Source organism: Drosophila miranda, chromosome 2 (assembly GCF_003369915.1).
Source record: "Drosophila miranda strain MSH22 chromosome 2, D.miranda_PacBio2.1, whole genome shotgun sequence".
NCBI classification, from domain to species: Eukaryota; Metazoa; Arthropoda; class Insecta; order Diptera; family Drosophilidae; genus Drosophila; species Drosophila miranda.
This window is the reverse complement of record NC_046675.1, coordinates 29,756,950-29,774,304: the sequence shown is the minus strand read 5'-3', so window position 1 is coordinate 29,774,304 and position 17,355 is coordinate 29,756,950. Positions and strand designations below refer to the sequence as shown.

At 36.4% G+C, this 17,355-nt stretch overlaps 3 protein-coding genes across 4 annotated transcripts in view; 2 read left to right on the top strand and 1 right to left on the bottom strand.

Moving 5' to 3' along the window:
- LOC108155045 (furin-like protease 1) overlaps window positions 1-17,355 on the bottom strand; it is a 165,118-nt gene that overhangs the window by 141,850 nt on the left and 5,913 nt on the right. The window lies entirely within an intron of this gene.
- Window positions 9,140-9,620, top strand: LOC108155050 (eukaryotic translation initiation factor eIF1-like). The gene has a single exon (XM_017285625.2). It carries the CDS (start codon window positions 9,250-9,252, stop codon window positions 9,580-9,582), a length of 333 nt encoding a protein of 110 aa, XP_017141114.1. The 5' UTR covers window positions 9,140-9,249; the 3' UTR covers window positions 9,583-9,620.
- Window positions 10,467-11,149, top strand: LOC117187173 (eukaryotic translation initiation factor eIF1-like). The gene has a single exon (XM_033389269.1). It carries the CDS (start codon window positions 10,585-10,587, stop codon window positions 10,915-10,917), a length of 333 nt encoding a protein of 110 aa, XP_033245160.1. The 5' UTR covers window positions 10,467-10,584; the 3' UTR covers window positions 10,918-11,149.

The following is a 17,355-nucleotide window of genomic DNA, read 5'->3' as shown; positions in this document are numbered from 1 at the left end:
AACTCACACAACAAACAAAGTTCATCGACCACATCTTTTCTGTGAGTCGTGTGTGAGAATAACGTGTTGAATTTAACACCTTTTTTGTACTCCCTTAAGAAATACATTTGAACATTTTAATGTTTCAGATGCATTCCCCCCACCCCATCCATTTAATGCAGGGTATGAGGGAGGAGCGGGACATACACAGGGTAACATCTTAAAACCGAGTAGAACAAATATCATTTACAGTTTTTGACCCACTTTTATTTTCAGGCTCCTTTTTATGAACCGCCAACGGGCTGGCGATGGAGATGCAGATGGTGACAACAACATCAACGTCAGCGCAGCCAACGTATGCATTTTGATGCCCTGTACGGGAGTGGGGTGTGCTGGTTTTTGGGGGGAGGCATAAAAGAGTTCAAGAGTGGGAACATATTTATTTTTTTCCCTATGCAACCGAGGGCCTACACTAACCCATAAAAAATACGAGAAAACACTAGAAAAAATACTAATATATGCAACAAAAAATCTGAAAAATATAAAATAACAATTAGAATAAAATATACAAAATAGTATAAAATACTATAGAAAATACTATAGAAAATACAATACAAAATATAAAAAAATACTATAAAAGATTAAAGCAAAATGCTTCTAGCAAATACTAGATTATAATTATTTTCAAATACTGGAAAATAATGAAAAATACTAGAAAATACTAAATCAAAATACTGGAAAATGCTAAAAACAAAATACTAAAAAATACTACAAAAAATACTAAAACGAAAAAAACAAAATACACTTTTTAAAAAATTCTTAAAATACTAAAACAAAATCGTATAACCAAACGCTAGAAAATATTATAAAATTTTGTTTTTCATTCAAGATTCCTTCCCGATTGATGAGCATCCACCTGGTCGATCCTGCCTTTGGCCCCCTCCAGAGAGTGCTCCCCACTTGCTTCGCCTATGAATATAATAGTAAAAGTGAATGCAATACTTTTTTTGCTCTCTTTTCTCTCTCCCACTCTTCCGGCTGCCGCTCTCTCTCTCTCTCTCTCTGGGGCGTTCTTTATGCATTTATTCAGAGGAGAGAAAACCGCGTCCTGGTGATGGGGCCGGCAACGGTGGACCTCGGGTGCCGGTGCCGCCGGCGACAGCACAATTTTTTGTTGCGCTGCAGCTGGATGACGCCTCCATCGTCTCCATCGCTGTCGTTGCTGCTGACGACATTTGGTTTGCGGGCTGTCGTCGTGGCTATTAAATTTCAATTATTGTTACATTTTTCACACACCGCACACGCAGACGAAGGAAATGGATGTGGAAATGGCAATGGGAAAAGCGGCGAACGAGAAAGGGAAATGGGAGCAGGCGGCGTTGGCTTGGCGTTGATGTGTCTTTTATTGATGTGTCCGTCCGCCTCCAGTGTGCAACGACATTTCATGGACTGAGGGACTGAAGGACATGCACAGGACAGGGGCAAGCCCTTGCCTAGTGTCCAAAACAGCAATTATCGGCAAGGTGAAACGCAATTATCGAGCAGGTGGAGCGCAATTATCGCACAAAGTGAGCTGCTATCGATCTAAACTCGCTCCCAATTAGAGGCGTAGAAACCCAATCAGACGACAGTTTCTGTCTCGCATTCGAAAAGCGCTCAGTGTCCCGGGTGTCAGGGCAGGAGAGAGGGCAGACAGATAGGAAAATTGTGATTCGAGAGGAAGGGTTTGGCTCATTAAATGATTAAGGCCACTGGCAGCACAACACTTCAGGGCCTGGCGAAGGCGAAGACGAAGCATAAACCTCAATGGCATTTTAATTGCGAAACTTAAACACACAAGAAGCAGAAGCAGAAGGAGAAGGAGAAGAAGACAAAGCAGAAGAGCAGTTAAAGAAGAGAATGAGAATGAGCAAAAGCCATTCACTTTGGGGTGCCTGCTGATGATTTCTCACGGCTTCCGGTTTGGTTAGAAAATGGCAGAAATAGCTGAAAAATAATCGACAAATCAAAGAGAGTCTGAAGAGGAAATATAAGCATATATAAAATAATGTATATAACGTCTATATAACTATTAAATACTACAAAATAAAAAAAAATAAAAATATTTCAAAATACTACAGATAGAACAAAATACAAAATAATAAAAAAAATACCAAAAATATTAAATAATACAAAAAATACCAAAAATACTTAATAATACAAAAAATACCAAATAAACTAAAAAATACAAAAAATACCAAATAAACTAAATAGTAAAAGAATACCAATAATATTTAAAATACTTTAAAAAATACTAGCAATACTAAAAATACTAACAAACTCTGAAAATACTTTAAAATACTACAAAAGAAAATAAAAATACTGGAAAATACATGATATATACTAGAAAACACAATTGCAATATTAAAAAAACAATGAAAATACTAGAAAATACAAGAAATACAAGAGAGTGTCAAATACTAGAAAATACATGATAAATACTAAAAAATACCAAAAAAACAAAATAAAAAAATACGAGAAAACACAATAAAAATACTAGAAAATCCAATCGTTTTTTCGTTATATTTTGTATTTTATTTTTACGGATTAAAAATTGGAAATGCTAAAACATTCCTTTCTTCATTAATTCCTTCCAAATTCTTGATGCGAATAAAATATGGCACTCAATTGAGACGAGTGCTTATGTATTTCCGTGTCAATCGCTTTTCAAGGGTATTAAAGCTGTCTGCTCCACACACTGGCATTTATTTTTTGTATTTTTTGAGCAGCTCGATCGAGCGTAAAGAAAAAGATGAAGTCAGCCAAAGGCAAAAGCCAGAGTCAGAGCCAGAGCCAAAAAGCAGTTAGCCTATAAAACAGCGTATATGTATCTATACATCCATCTATAGTAAATTGTATCTAGCAGATACATGTACGACTACGAGTACGAGTACGAGCGAGCGAGCGACACAAAGAAAAAGCAGTTTCGAAGCCAAGAAGTTGAACTTCTGCACAAAACTTGCTGACATTTCGATTGCTGCAACGACGGCGATGGCAGTGCAGGTTGCACTTGCAACAGCGGTTCTTCCCATTTTTTTTTTATTATTATATTTTATATATATTATTTATGGCAGCGATGCAGCTTCCAGCTTCATTTTCCACTTGTTTTATGGCCGCAGACGACATCCAGGGAATTTTGTTGGGAATTTTATGGAGAATGCCAGAGGAATGCTGTGCCCGGCATATGGCAGAGATGTTCTAGTTTTTAAAGGAAGTCTTAGGCGAGCAAAAAGCGGGATGCAGTTGATTGATTGTGGAGGATAAATTGGGGGAGAGATATAGAAGAGTTCCCATACAGAACTGGTCTTTAAAAGTGCATTAAATCGTTGGTTATCTTAAAGTAGCTTTTAATTTGCATCTTTATAATCCAGTCTATCAATTAGACATGATTTTAAATCCTCATTGATTATTAATGCAACTCAAGATCGAACAAATCTGCATTCAAAGATTGTATCTAGAGATTTACATCCCATTTGCTTCAAGGCACTTTTAATTCCAGTTTTCATTCAATTCTAATTCCTAAAGATCATTCTCGTTAGTGCCACAAAACTTCTCATGGAAAATATTATTCTCAAAGGCCAGAGAACTTCATTCGATTCCATGTAAAGCAAACAAAAAGTTGAGATCATCAGACGCTTCAATTCTCGAACAAAAAAAAACAAACTTCAAGTCCAAGGAAAGCCCCACAATCTTCTATCAAAACACTCGAGTTTCAAAGGTTCTCAAGGGCTAAAAGACGATGATTATTTACCCGCCGCACAAGACAGGACTCTGGAGGCCGTCTTCAATGCAATTTATCCTTGAATGCGAATGGCGTGGTGCTTACCTGCAAGAAAAAAAGAAGAAAAAGGCATTTTAAAAAAAAGAAGATAAATAAGCGTTGAAAAAGGTTTTAAAAAAGAGGAAATTGAGGCATTATAAAGCCAGTTTTTGCAGTTTTTGCCGCAGAAAAACAATCTACTTTTTCCGCCTAATTATGTGTGCCAGAAAAATCGGTTAAATCTTTTTCCTGGAACTAAAGAAAACACAAAACACACGCGGCAGTGGCCTTCTTTGGCTAATTAGTTGCTCAAGGATTACGCGAAATGGGGGTATATGCAGCGTCCATTCATCCCCATGCTTCTGCTGGATATTCCGACTCCTCTGCCTTATCGCAAAGCATGTAATTTCACTAAATATGGATGCATCAAGAAGCATGCATGAATGCATCGTAAATTCAATGGCACACAAACACACAGAGAAGAAAAAAAACCACTGATAAAGAAGGAAGCAGGTAGCTCCAGAAGGTTCTGTATAGTACATCGGAGAAGGGAATACCCTAGGGGAAACCATTTTTTGGGAAGTATTTTTCATAATTTCCATGAAGGAGGAATATTGAGATTCAATGAAGGAAAAATTAAAATTTTCAAGGTTGAAATACGCAATAAAAAGCTTAAAAAATACTTTAAAAAAATATTTAAAAAAAAACTACTTACAAATACTAATAATTCTAAGCAAAAAATACTAAATTATCTAAATAATATTTAAAAATACTATTAAAACTAATATAAATATACAAAATAATACAAATAACACAAAATACAACAAATAATACGAAATATTTACTATGTAAAAAAATACAAGAAACATAGTAAATAAAATAAAAAAATACTAAATAAAATACTGAACATAGTAAATAAAATTCTGAAAACACTAAATATAATACCAAAAATATAAATGAATAAGATACTAAAAATATAAATTTATAAATTAATACAAATATAAATTAATAAGTTACTACAAAAACTAACTAACTACATAAAATACTAAAACGAACTTTAAAAAATTCTTCATAAAATAATAGTAAAAAAAAATTAACAGAAAACCAAAATAAAATAATAAAAAAAAAATTAACAGAAAACGAAATAAAATACCAAAAAGTACCAAAATATACCAAAAATACCAAAAATAACAAAAAATACAACAAAAAAAATAGTGCAAAAATACTTGAAAAACTCGATTTTTCTCTTTATTTTGTCTCATACTTCCAATAAAATATGAAAAAATAAATAAATACAATAAAAAGATGATCTTGCCCAAGAGGAACCTGTCCGTTTTTAGAGGTTCTATAGTACTTGACAAGATCGAAGCTACTTCCCAGTTCGGTTACACAAACGTTCCACCAAGTCTAGATTGTCCCCAGAGCAAGGGCACACACCCGTGAAAGGAACGCACAAAAAAACAAGTACAACCGTAGAGACTATCAAGAGCTGCAAAGAGAGGGGCCAAAGAATCTCCAAAGACGGGTGAAGAATGAGATTTAAAGAAGTGAGGGGGGAGGGGGGTCTCTGCAATACGACTTGGTTAAGGAGAAGGGAAAAGACTTTTCGACCAAACAAAGGCATATTTAAATGTTATTTTTGCCAAAACATTTGCAGAGGAACGCAGCAAAAAGCCACTTGCAACAGACGCAACACAGAGGAGCCGTAGCTGTGGCTGGGGCCACAACTCCTTTCGTGGCTGTTAATTTGCCAAACAATTGGCAGATAGCCAAGCAGAGGCCAAACAGCAGAGCAGAGTGGCCCAAACAGAGAGAGACCCCAAAGTCGGGAGCCCCATACTCGAGCCCCAGAAAACAAAAGAAGAAAGGCAGGCTAACAAGAGACTCCAGACTCCGCACAACGAAACACCAAAAGCTAGACGGGATGACGACTCCAACAACGCTGTTGCAGGGCGAAGATCTTGTTGCAGTTGCATATTTTGGCGCTGCACGTTTTGCTTGTTGCTGCTGCAAGCCGCACAACAAATATGCCACAAGCCAGAGAGCCGAAAGACCGAAAGACCAAAAGAAGTTAAAGTAGCCCCCGAAACACAATCATCCGCCAAAAAACTTGGCTCATCCCAGAGTGCAACTCCCTTATCCCTTCGGCCCCCCCCTGCTCCACCCCCTTGCATCCCTCCCACCCCACTCTGCGGGCCATAAACGAGTTGCTTGCTGCCTGGCCCCCAACTCTTGCGGAATAACAAACATTTCAAAAACGCGCCAGACCCCCGGACCCCAAGACCCCGAGACCCCGGACTCCAAAAACTGCAAAACTTGATTTACAAAAAAAAACGCCAGCAAAAAAATCACAAGGAAATTTAGGAAAATAAACGCATTTTGAATGCTCTATAGTTGAGAAAAATACGAAAAAAATACCAAGGAAAGTACTAAAACATACTGCAGAAAAAATATGAAAAAATCAAAGAAAATACTAAAACGAAAAAAACAAAAAATTGCAGGGAACTACTTGACATATACAAAATATACTAAAAATAAAAAAACAAACCCCCAGAAAACACAATAGAATTCTTTAAAAAAAATAGCAAAAATATAATTTTAAAAAATATACGGAAAATGTTCGATATAATACTTAAATTACTACAAAGAATACAAATACTACACAATGTAAAAATACGAAAGAAAATACTAAAGAAAATACTAAAGAAAATACTAAAGAATATAATAAAGGAAATACTAAAGAAAATACTAAAGAAATTACTAAAGAAAATACTAAAGAAAATACTACAAAAAATAACATAAAAAATTCCTTAAAAATATACTAAAAAGAAAAAACTGAAGAAAAATAATTTTTAAAAAATAATCCATGAAAAAATTCATACAAAAATAATCCAAACAAAAAAATAAACCATACAAAAAATTATATTAAAAAAAACCTTTAAAAATTTCCTGAAACAATAAACTTAAAATATTAACTAAAAAATAAACAAAAACTTTAAAAATACCATCAAAAATGTACTAAAACGAAAACCAATAACAAAAATGTTTGGCAACAAAAACTACACCCTCAAACAATAGGTGATACACCTCTCAATCTATCTCAAGACGAAACTCTCTCCCATCAGAGCTTCCTTCACGGGAATCTTTAGTGACGAATGCCATCTACAAGTCCACAGACCCCTTTCCGTCCCGACTCAATCAGAGGGTATTCCCTCTACTTCTTTCAGCATCACAAACAATCGACAGACAACTTTGAAGCCGGCGCTCCATAAAAACTGGTTCCAGTCAAGTTGTGGTGCGGCTGTGGGGGGAGACGCCGCCTTAATCCGGCATTCTTTTGGCCCAGAGTTCGTGATTAACTGTTGAGAGGTGGTTGGATTGTTGGCGCGAGAGGAGGAGGAGGGGGGAAGGGAGGGAGAATCCACCGAGAGACAGAGAGAACGGGCGAGAGATCGCAAGAGATTCGGATGCATGTAACTCAATCTTGGGGCTGGAGATCATTAGGCTTTTATGTTGCGGTTCTCTGACGTTCGGATCTCGGTTTGGATCTCTCGGTTACCGAGGTCTCCTCCATCCATCCATCTGTCTGCCTGCCGTGCCTTTTGGGGTCTGCTTAAAAGTCAATTTCAAGTTCAGACAATGGCTCGTAGAAGGCCCCCCCCCACCACTGATTGATGCGACTCATCAAGAGGCAGTGGGGCAGGGGCCCCACTAGAAGGCTGGCGGAAGGGTTTCCAACTCGAGAGGGGCTCTGGCGCTACCAAAAATCAGTTTAAACAAAGCCCACAACTCCTTGCTTCCCCAGAAAAAACTTGGCTAAGTAGTTCGCTGGCGTTTCAGTCATGAACGGTCATTCCACAATTTGATTCCTTTTTCTGCCAAAAAATAAAATATAAAAACTAATGACCACAATTTTTGGGGCGTCTTCTCTTTCACTCTCTGATGGATAGCGGGGCCAAAAGATTGATTTTTGGGCAGCGAGGAAAAAGAGATGAATGGTTGGGGTTGGAGCTGGGGTTGGGGCTGGGGTTCTGGTTTGTTGATTTGATTATTTGCTGACGCCGGCCACGAAAATCAATTTGTATTTCGAATTTTTCGGTTTGTACGTGACTTTCACGAGAAACGAAAGCCATGAAGGGGGTATTCTTGTGCAGCAAAACTAAAGAAAGATGGCCAGAAACAAAATATATGCAAATTACAAAGAAAAACCATTGAAAATAGGGAATGGGAATATTTTAGTACAAATAGATTATTCATATTTTTTGAGTGTTATATTTATACTTTTTTGTTGATTTTTTGACTATTAGGTGGATAATACCCTTAGCTAGGAGCATTTTAAATATGGCAACCATATCTTAAAAATTATATCTTTTGTTGCCTTTTTCCTTTTATAATAATTTTCGAAATTAAGGCATAACAATTTTCCTCGAAATTTGTGGCCACTTTCAGGTGTTTGAACTCTTATAAACTACATTTATCTCCAAATTTCTATAGACCCTAACATTTCCTGCCATCCAATGCACTTTTAGCCCCCCCAAAAAAAACACCAAAATCAATGAAACAGGAAGTGCCACAAAATAAACTCCAAAACCATTTTATGACAGCAACAAAAAGCTAAAAGCAATAGGTAAAAACACCCCAAAATAATAGTAATAGTTATGGTTTTAATTTCCAAATTGTTCAGGGGGCACCACTCTTTATAAAAAAGATAAGCTTCCGTCGGAAAAAAAAACTTGCGCTCACTCAAGTGAGCGCAGCAGAGGGGCCTCCCCCCCCCCCCCTTCCTCTCTTTAAATGGGGGGTCAACGAAGCGGGTCATTCGTTGTCTGATTTTCATTTTCGTCATATCAAGAAAATGCTCCCCGAACCACATCTGAATCATCTTTGTGGAGCGCAAAAAGGCACTCTTTGTTCTCTTTTCCCCTCTTTTTCCCCCTCTTGTAATTATGTTTAATTATAATGATGCACAACAAGTTAATGAAACTTCAATTAAGAGGCGAATATAGAGTCTGTATTGAGCCCGGACATGGACAATGTTTTGGCATCAAGAACATCGTGAGGAATAGGGGGGGGGGGGGGGTTACAAAATTATTTAAATAATTTTTTCTTATAATAAATGAATTAATGAATAAACCTTTAGGAACGTCCCACCCATTATTTAAAATCGTGTTCATTCGGTCTATATCCCTATTTCCCTTAAACGAATCACGAGGATCTTTTACCGATGAATTTCAGGCAAAAAAAAAGGCAACCCTAAGGGGGACTGCTGCATATCTCCTGGCCTGCTTTGATGGCACACAAAAAACCCCCAATCCAAGGAACCCTTGGCCTTGCTTTTACTTAACTTTTCGCCCTGCCTTTTTATTCTCATTGTGATTTTCTCAGTTGAATCGAAAACATCCAACGATTTCAAACAATCCGAAAATAATAATATTCGAAAATAAACCGTTTTAGATCGTTTTGAGGCTTTGATGTCGATCCAAAACTTGAACACCCGCGACCCCTTTGCGGATGCCCAGAAGGGCAACGACGACGATATCCAGGACGGACTGATCCACATCCGCATACAGCAGCGCAATGGCCGCAAGACCTTGACCACTGTCCAGGGCCTGTCGCAGGAGTACGACCTGAAGAAGATTGTGCGCGCCTGCAAGAAGGAGTTCGCCTGCAATGGCACCGTCGTCGAGCACCAGGAGTACGGGGAGGTGCTGCAGCTGCAGGGCGATCAGCGGGAGAACATCTGCCAGTGGCTGACAAAGGTCGGACTGGCCAAGGCCGATCAACTGAAGGTCCATGGGTTCTAAGGGCAGGGCAGGGCAGGGCAGGGCATGGCGAGGCAAGGTCCCACCCCCCCCCCCCCCCCCACACACAATAAATCTGCAATCAAGAGAGTTCCACAAAGAATTCCTTTAAAAAAAAAAAACACCAGCAATAGACCATTTTTTTTTCTTTCTTTTTTTAAAGACATATTGTAAATATTGTAAAATTCAATGTGCGGTACAGCAATGGCATAAAAAAAGCATATTTTAACCCTCCAAAAAGAGAGCCTTTCACTTATGGAAACAGGAATAGGGCTGGCTCGAAAAAAAAGCCCATCGAAAAGCAACAGCAAAAAGGCTGGCTGCCAGGCCAAGAGGTTGAGGGTGTACATATACATATGTTTGACACTGTAGCTGATGTCTCTGACAACTCTTTTGACAGGAGCATCGAAACCCCAACGAAATTCTGTTAAAAATAATGCAAAAATCAAGGGAAAATATCTGCTTTCAAAGCGATATTTATAAGCCCCAAAATGTTGTATTTAAATTCTTAATTTATAAAAAAAAAATTAAATAAATTATATAATTTCCCAACAAAATTAATTACAATTTTATTAATAAACTATTTATTAATTACATTAATTTTTTGTAGTAAAAAATACAAAATTATTTAAATAACCTTTTCTTATAATAAATTAATTAATGAATAAACCTTTAGGAACGTCCCACCCATTATTTAAAATCGTGTTCATTCGGTCTATATCCCTATTTCCCTTAAACGAATCACGAGGATCTTTTACCGATGAATTTCAGGCAAAAAAAGGCAACCCTAAGGGGGACTGCTGCATATCTCCTGGCCTGCTTTGATGACACACAAAAAACCCCCAATCCAAGGAACCCTTGGCCTTGCTTTTACTTAACTTTTCGCCCTGCCTTTTTATTCTCATTGTGATTTTCTCAGTTGAATCGAAAACATCCAACGATTTCAAACAATCCGAAAATAATAATATTCGAAAATAAACCGTTTCAAATCGTTTTGAGGCTTTGATGTCGATCCAAAACTTGAACACCCGCGACCCCTTTGCGGATGCCCAGAAGGGCAACGACGACGATATCCAGGACGGACTGATCCACATCCGCATACAGCAGCGCAATGGCCGCAAGACCTTGACCACTGTCCAGGGCCTGTCGCAGGAGTACGACCTGAAGAAGATTGTGCGCGCCTGCAAGAAGGAGTTCGCCTGCAATGGCACCGTCGTCGAGCACCAGGAGTACGGGGAGGTGCTGCAGCTGCAGGGCGATCAGCGGGAGAACATCTGCCAGTGGCTGACAAAGGTCGGACTGGCCAAGGCCGATCAACTGAAGGTCCATGGGTTCTAAGGGCAGGGCAGGGCAAGGCAAGGTTCCCCCCCCCCCCCCCCCCCCCCCCCACACACACACACAATAAATCTGCAATCAAGAGAGTTCCACAAAGAATTCCTTTAAAAAAAAAAACACACCAGCAATAGACCATTTTTTTCTTTCTTTTTTTAAAGACATATTGTAAATATTGTAAAATTCAATGTGCGGTACAGCAATGGCATAAAAAAAGCATATTTTAACCCTCCAAAAAGAGAGCCTTTCACTTATGGAAACAGGAATAGGGCTGGCTCGAAAAAAAAGCCCATCGAAAAGCAACAGCAAAAAGGCTGGCTGCCAGGCCAAGAGGTTGAGGGTGTACATATACATATGTTTGACACTGTAGCTGATGGCTCTTTTGACACTGCCTCCTGCTGGGATGACGAAAGAGGAGCAAAATGTCAGAAAAGTTTCACTTGCAGGAAAGTTTTAAAGAAGAAAAAAGAGGAGAAAGAGGTCACCCCGTGTATTTATATTTATAAATAAACTATGGTTATTCCATAAAATATATAGAAAAGTCTTCCAAGAAGAATCGAAGAGCAAGAACCTCTTTTTTGATGCGCTTTTGGCTTTGGAACTGAAAAAATCAGAATTTTACAAAGATATTTATTCGAAAAAAAATTCCCAGAACCTTCTTTCGATTCCAAAAGAGTCTCTAGTGCTGTTCTCCTTTAAAAAAAACATTTATTTAACGCTTAGGACTGACCATTGATTCTCTTTAGAATCTATTGCTGGAGGAACAAAAGCTGCAGATAAAATTAAGAAATTTGTATGAAATCCTCATAAAAAATGAACCTTAATATCTCTGAAATTCTTTAGCCACAAAGTTAATTTCCAGAATTTACAAGAATTTTCCTGCAATTTCTAGTCTTTTTAACTTTTCTCCACTTCGTTATGGTCTCCTTTTGATTGCTTTTACTCCACTCGCCTTTTGACCTCTTTATGTTTTTTATATAATTTGTGGCATAAAATGCAAGTCAAGTGCTGACGGGCATTATGGGTGCTCCCTCCCCTCTCCCTCTCTTTCTCTCTATCTTCTTCTGTTCTTTCCCATCAACGAATATTATTATCGTTTATTATTATTATAAAACGGATTCTTTCAAAATGTTGTCGCATTATTGTCAATATCAATAATGTGGCCCGGGTTCTTACGATTCTCCCCCCACCTCTCCCCACTCCCCAAGCCGCCACAGAAGTCTCCACTCTCTTTTTAACACTCTTTATTCCCTCTCCTTATTCCCTCCTTCTCTCCCTTCTCAAGTTTTTATGAGGCTATCAATGTCTGCATTAAATTGCAGTTAAAAGGCATAAATTCCTTGCTTGCAATATGAGAATAAATGCTCCATTAGGCTCCGCAAAAGGGGGGAAGGAGAGAGGAAGCAAGAGAGGGATAATGACAATAGAGAGGGGAATAAAGCAAGAAGGAGGGAGAGAGAGAGACAGGGATAATGCCAATATAGGAGGAAGATGGAAATATATTAACAAATATTTATTTTTCCTCAAGATATTCTTTTTTTTATTTATTTATTTTTTAATTAGTAAATGCTTTAGATTTGATTATAAAATAATAATACAATTTGTTGTTTGCTGATTTCTGATAAACGAAACAATTAGGCGATTTTTTCCCTATAGAAATAATAAGAATTATTCCATTAAGAGACATTTTTTTCTATAGAAAAAACAATAATTGTTCCATTAGGAGACATTTTTCCTATAGAAAAAAAAAATTATTAATTAATTATTTAATTAATTCCATTAAGAGACATTTTTCCCATAGAAATAATAATAATTATTCCATTAAGAGACATTTTTGCTATAGAAATAATAAGAATCATTCCATTAAGAGACATTTTTCCTATAGAAATAAAAATATTTATTTTTTAAAACTATAATTTTCTTTTCCTAATTTCTAAAATATATAAAACATTTATTTTGTATTCTTTAATCCCTTAAATAAAATCCTGTCCTCCCTGCCCGCCCCTCCGATTGATGGGTATTTTTTTTTTTGGGCGGGGGCGGGGGCCAAACATCATTTCCCGTAATTACTTTTGGGGCCGCTTGGCCCCAAAAATCTTGCATGTTCTACATTTTCAATATTTCGACTATTTTTAACGCACTCTCGCCCGAAAAGCTATTTGTCTAAATCATCACCTCAGCGGCCCCCACGCCACAGAGAGTACCATCCCCATGGGAGCGTTCCCGCTCCAAAAAAATTACACAGAAAATTCCCTCTAGTTTTCCTTTTGAGTACTCTTCGACGCTTTTCAGAAAAATGGGCAGTTTTTCTAGTTTATTACTCGGGCATTCATCAATTGCAACACGAAAAATGCGGAGAATGGGAAATGCACTTCAAGTGTTTTTCCAACCAGCCAAAAAAAAAAAGAAAAAAATACAATAAAAATCAAAACACTGCACAACAAACGAAATAGAAATCAAAGTTTGAACAACGAAAAAGAGGGGTGGGGAGAGGGGAGGGGCAGTGTGAGCAGGGGGGAGTCCTGTCAGACTCTAGTGGTTTTCCATGCTCTCCAGAGAGGGTATTACCAGGTTTTCTACAAAGCAGAAAAGGCAGAAAGAAAGCAGAAAACATCAGAAAAGAATCAGTAGTTTTTTTATCGTATTTTAGTTAAAACAGAAAAAATATCTAAAATATTTAAAAATCCATAGATCACATAAGAAGGATTGCACTTCGAAGAGTATCTCCAGCTTCGTTGCAGCCGGCAACTCTGGCCCTGTCGTTCAATAATATTGCAAATGCCAAATATCGAGAGAGAGGGAGATTGAATGAGGTGGAACGAGGCTATGAAGGTGCCTTTTTATTTTGAAAATAACTGGGGAAAAACTACAACAAAATAAATATAAACAATCCACTAAAACACACACAAAGGAGAGCAGAGTAGAGGGAGGGCAGAGGAAGAGCAGAGGAGGAGCAGAGCAGTGGAAGAGCGGGGCAGAGGACCAGCAGAGCACAGAACCAGCAGAGCGGAGGAAGAGCAGAGGTGGAGCAGAGGCACAGCAGAGGCATCGCTTTAGCAGCATAAGAACAATGTCATGCAATCAACTTTAGGCCAAGAGCAGCAAAAGCAGCAGCAACAAGCCCCAAAAACCAACAATAAAAATCCAACAGGCCACAACAACAAAAACGCACAGCCACAAGAAGAGTAAATGTACAGAAGAGGAGGCGGACAAAGGAAGGAGAGGAGCTGTAACCGTAGCAGAGGAGGGGAGAGGAGAGAAGCTGGAGAGCAAGGGGTGTACAAAAACTAACTGCAATCAAAAAATAAAACAACAACAAAACTAAAGCAACAGGAGAACACACCACCACCACAACAACAACAACAACAACAACAACAGCAATCGCGAAAGTAACAGCAACAAGAAAAACAAGAACAACAACAAGAACAACAACAAGAACCACTGGAGTACAATCGAACGCCGTACAATAATCAACATTTGATTTCAGCTTTTTTTTCGTATTTTTGCGAATTTTTATACAAGTGCTACACGTTTTCTCTCTCGCTCTCCCTCTCTCTTACAAGGTGAACAATATTTACAGTTTCTTTCATTATTATACGATTTTTGCACCCTGGGCAGAGCGGGGTATCACGATTACAGGAAGATGTCTGGCACGGATTTATTTATTTTTTGAGATATTTCAAAAAAGTTTAAAAATATATATTAAAATTAACAAAAAATATATAAAAATTTAAAAAAATATATAAAAACAAATAAAAAATATATATAAAAAAAATTTAAAAAAAAATTATAAAAAAAAATATAAAATAAATAAAAAAAAATATAAAAAAAATAATAAAAATAAAAAAAAATAAAAAATAATAATAAAAATAAAAAAAATTAATAAAAATAAAAAATAATAATAAAAATAAAAAAAAAATTTAAAACAAAAAAATGTTTAAAAAAAATTTTTTAAATGTAATAGAAATTTGAGACTGGAATAAATAGTGCAACAAAATATTAAATATTTAATTCAAATTCTTTATAGAATTTTAGTTTTTGGTCAAAAGATCTCAAATAATTTTAATATCATATATGACCCTTATAAATTATTATATAAAAAAGTTTTGTATCGTCGTCGTCGTTAGATATTTGACTCATATCGGCGCCAACGAAGCGAGTAAGCTGGGGTTGGAGTACAAGGGAAGCGAGTGAGCCGGCGTTGGAGTACAAGGTACTTGCCTCCTAGCATATATATTTCTGTTATTTTCACTATAGATATTTCTTTTTTTTTAACTCGATATGCAAATATTATATTTTATTTTTTTATTTATTATTTATTTATTACTTATTTATTATTTATTTATTATTTATTTATTTATTTATTTATTATTTATATATAATTTATTATTTATATATAATTTATTATTTTTTATTTATTTTATTTATTTTTTCTTTATTTCTTATTTATTTATTTTTATTTTTTTTTATTTATTTCTTATTTATTTATTATAAATTTAATGCCTCCCAAAATTAATCCTTGCTTAGGGTTATCCTTAGGGTATCAAATGCTTCGTTTAACCCAAAACCTACTTGCCGTAAGCATCTCTATACTCTTCAATCATATTTCTAGCTCTCCCTCTCTCTCTCTCTTTCCCTCCTTTTAGCTGGTTTTTGTGTTGTTGGTAGCAGGTGAGAGATTAATGTGCATTACTGCCACTCCACCCTCCACACTCTACCCTGCATCCCACTTCCTCTCCTTTCTGCTCCGCTCTGCTCTGCTCATCTTTCATTCTAGTTCTAGTTTTTGGTTCAAGGTTCCTCAAGCACAGCACTTTTTCCCCATAAGCAATATGTCGATTGAATTTTAGCTTTTGTGGTTTTCATTCAAGCAAAACGTAAAAAAAAAATACAAATAAGATTATTTAAAGGTGTTTTGTTTCCAGGGTTAACTATGGCTTTTCCGTACAAGTTTTTATGGCTCAAAACCCAGACATTTTAAAGTCAGGGCAGCCCTACATCCATATAGGGTGTGTCATTAATTAATGATTGATAAGGCATGATCCATGACCGACTTCTAAGCCGTTTCCCCCTCATGAGATTTCCATTCCAGTTTTTGTGTCTCTCGCTCTTACATTGACGTTTTTCCTTCTCTTTTTCCCTTAGGCGTATCAATCTCTAATTGAAACCCTTTCCCCTCCTCTCTCTCTGTCCCTTTCTGGGTCTCAATCTCTAATTAAAAATACGAATACGAGTGTACTGGTATCTCATGTATCTTTTTGCGGTTATTATTGGTTATGGATCGAGAGGCAGAGAGACAGAGAGACGTCATGCATTGAATCTGTGACTTTTGAGCCACAAAAATCCCATAAATTTGCTCGCTTTGCAATTTCTCTGTATCTCTCTCTCTCTCTCTGGCTCATTGCTTTTGTTTTTTAGCAGGTCAAGGTTGACAGAACACACAGCGGATACCAATCGTAGTAAGCCCCCAACCCCAAGCCCCAATCCCATATGTTGCCAAAAAAAAAAAAATAAATAAAGAAGTCTCTGAGAAGAAAAGTAGCAGCAGAAAATTTACAGAGCAGCAAATATTAACTATGACATTTATGACACACTTATGCGCGGGGGGGGGGGGGGGGGGGGGGGGGGGGCCCTGCAACAAACAAAAATTTATTGTCACGTGCCAAAAAGTACAGACACATACATACACACACACACACACACAAAAATTGTATAACTTTGGCAAACAACTAAAGTAAGTGAAAAACGAGTGAGCGAGAGAGGGAGGGAGACAGGGGGAGAGAGAGAGGCAGAGAAGACGAAAATGAACTCAAGACAAGAAACAAATAACAGGAGAGATGGGCAGTCATGACGACTTAAAGATACCCACTGGGATACAAAAAAAAAGTATGCCCAAAAAATAAAAATACTTCTTTTAATAAATAAATAAAATATAAATAAATGCATACCTCTAATCCCAACAGGATGAGGCCCTAAGAGGACCTCTACCCTTGAACCAAATAATATCGTCTCCAAATTCCCTTCGACCTTGATAGCACGCATTTTTATTTTTTTTTTTTAAGTAACAAACAAATTGTATTATTATTTTATAATCAAATACAAAGCCTTTACTAAATGAAAAAAATAAAATAATAATAATAATAGTAATAAAAAACCATTTAATAAAAATATATTTTTATAATTATTATATTCATTTTATTATTATTTTTTTTTTAATATTCTATTTTTTTTTAATTATTATATTTTTTTTTAATTATTATATTTTTTTAAAATTATTATATGTTTTTTAATTATAATTTTTTGTTAATTATTATATTTATTTTTTAATTATTATATTTTGTGTTGTTAATTATTCTATTTATTTTGTAATTATTATATTTATTTTTTTAATTATTATATTTTTTTAAACTATTATATTTATTTTTTCTGTAATACTGTGTATTT

Excerpts from the sequence above, each read along its gene's own strand:
- LOC108155050 (XM_017285625.2), top strand. The coding sequence starts at position 9,250 with ATGTCGATCCAAAACTTGAACACCCGCGACCCCTTTGCGGATGCCCAG.
- LOC117187173 (XM_033389269.1), top strand. The coding sequence starts at position 10,585 with ATGTCGATCCAAAACTTGAACACCCGCGACCCCTTTGCGGATGCCCAG.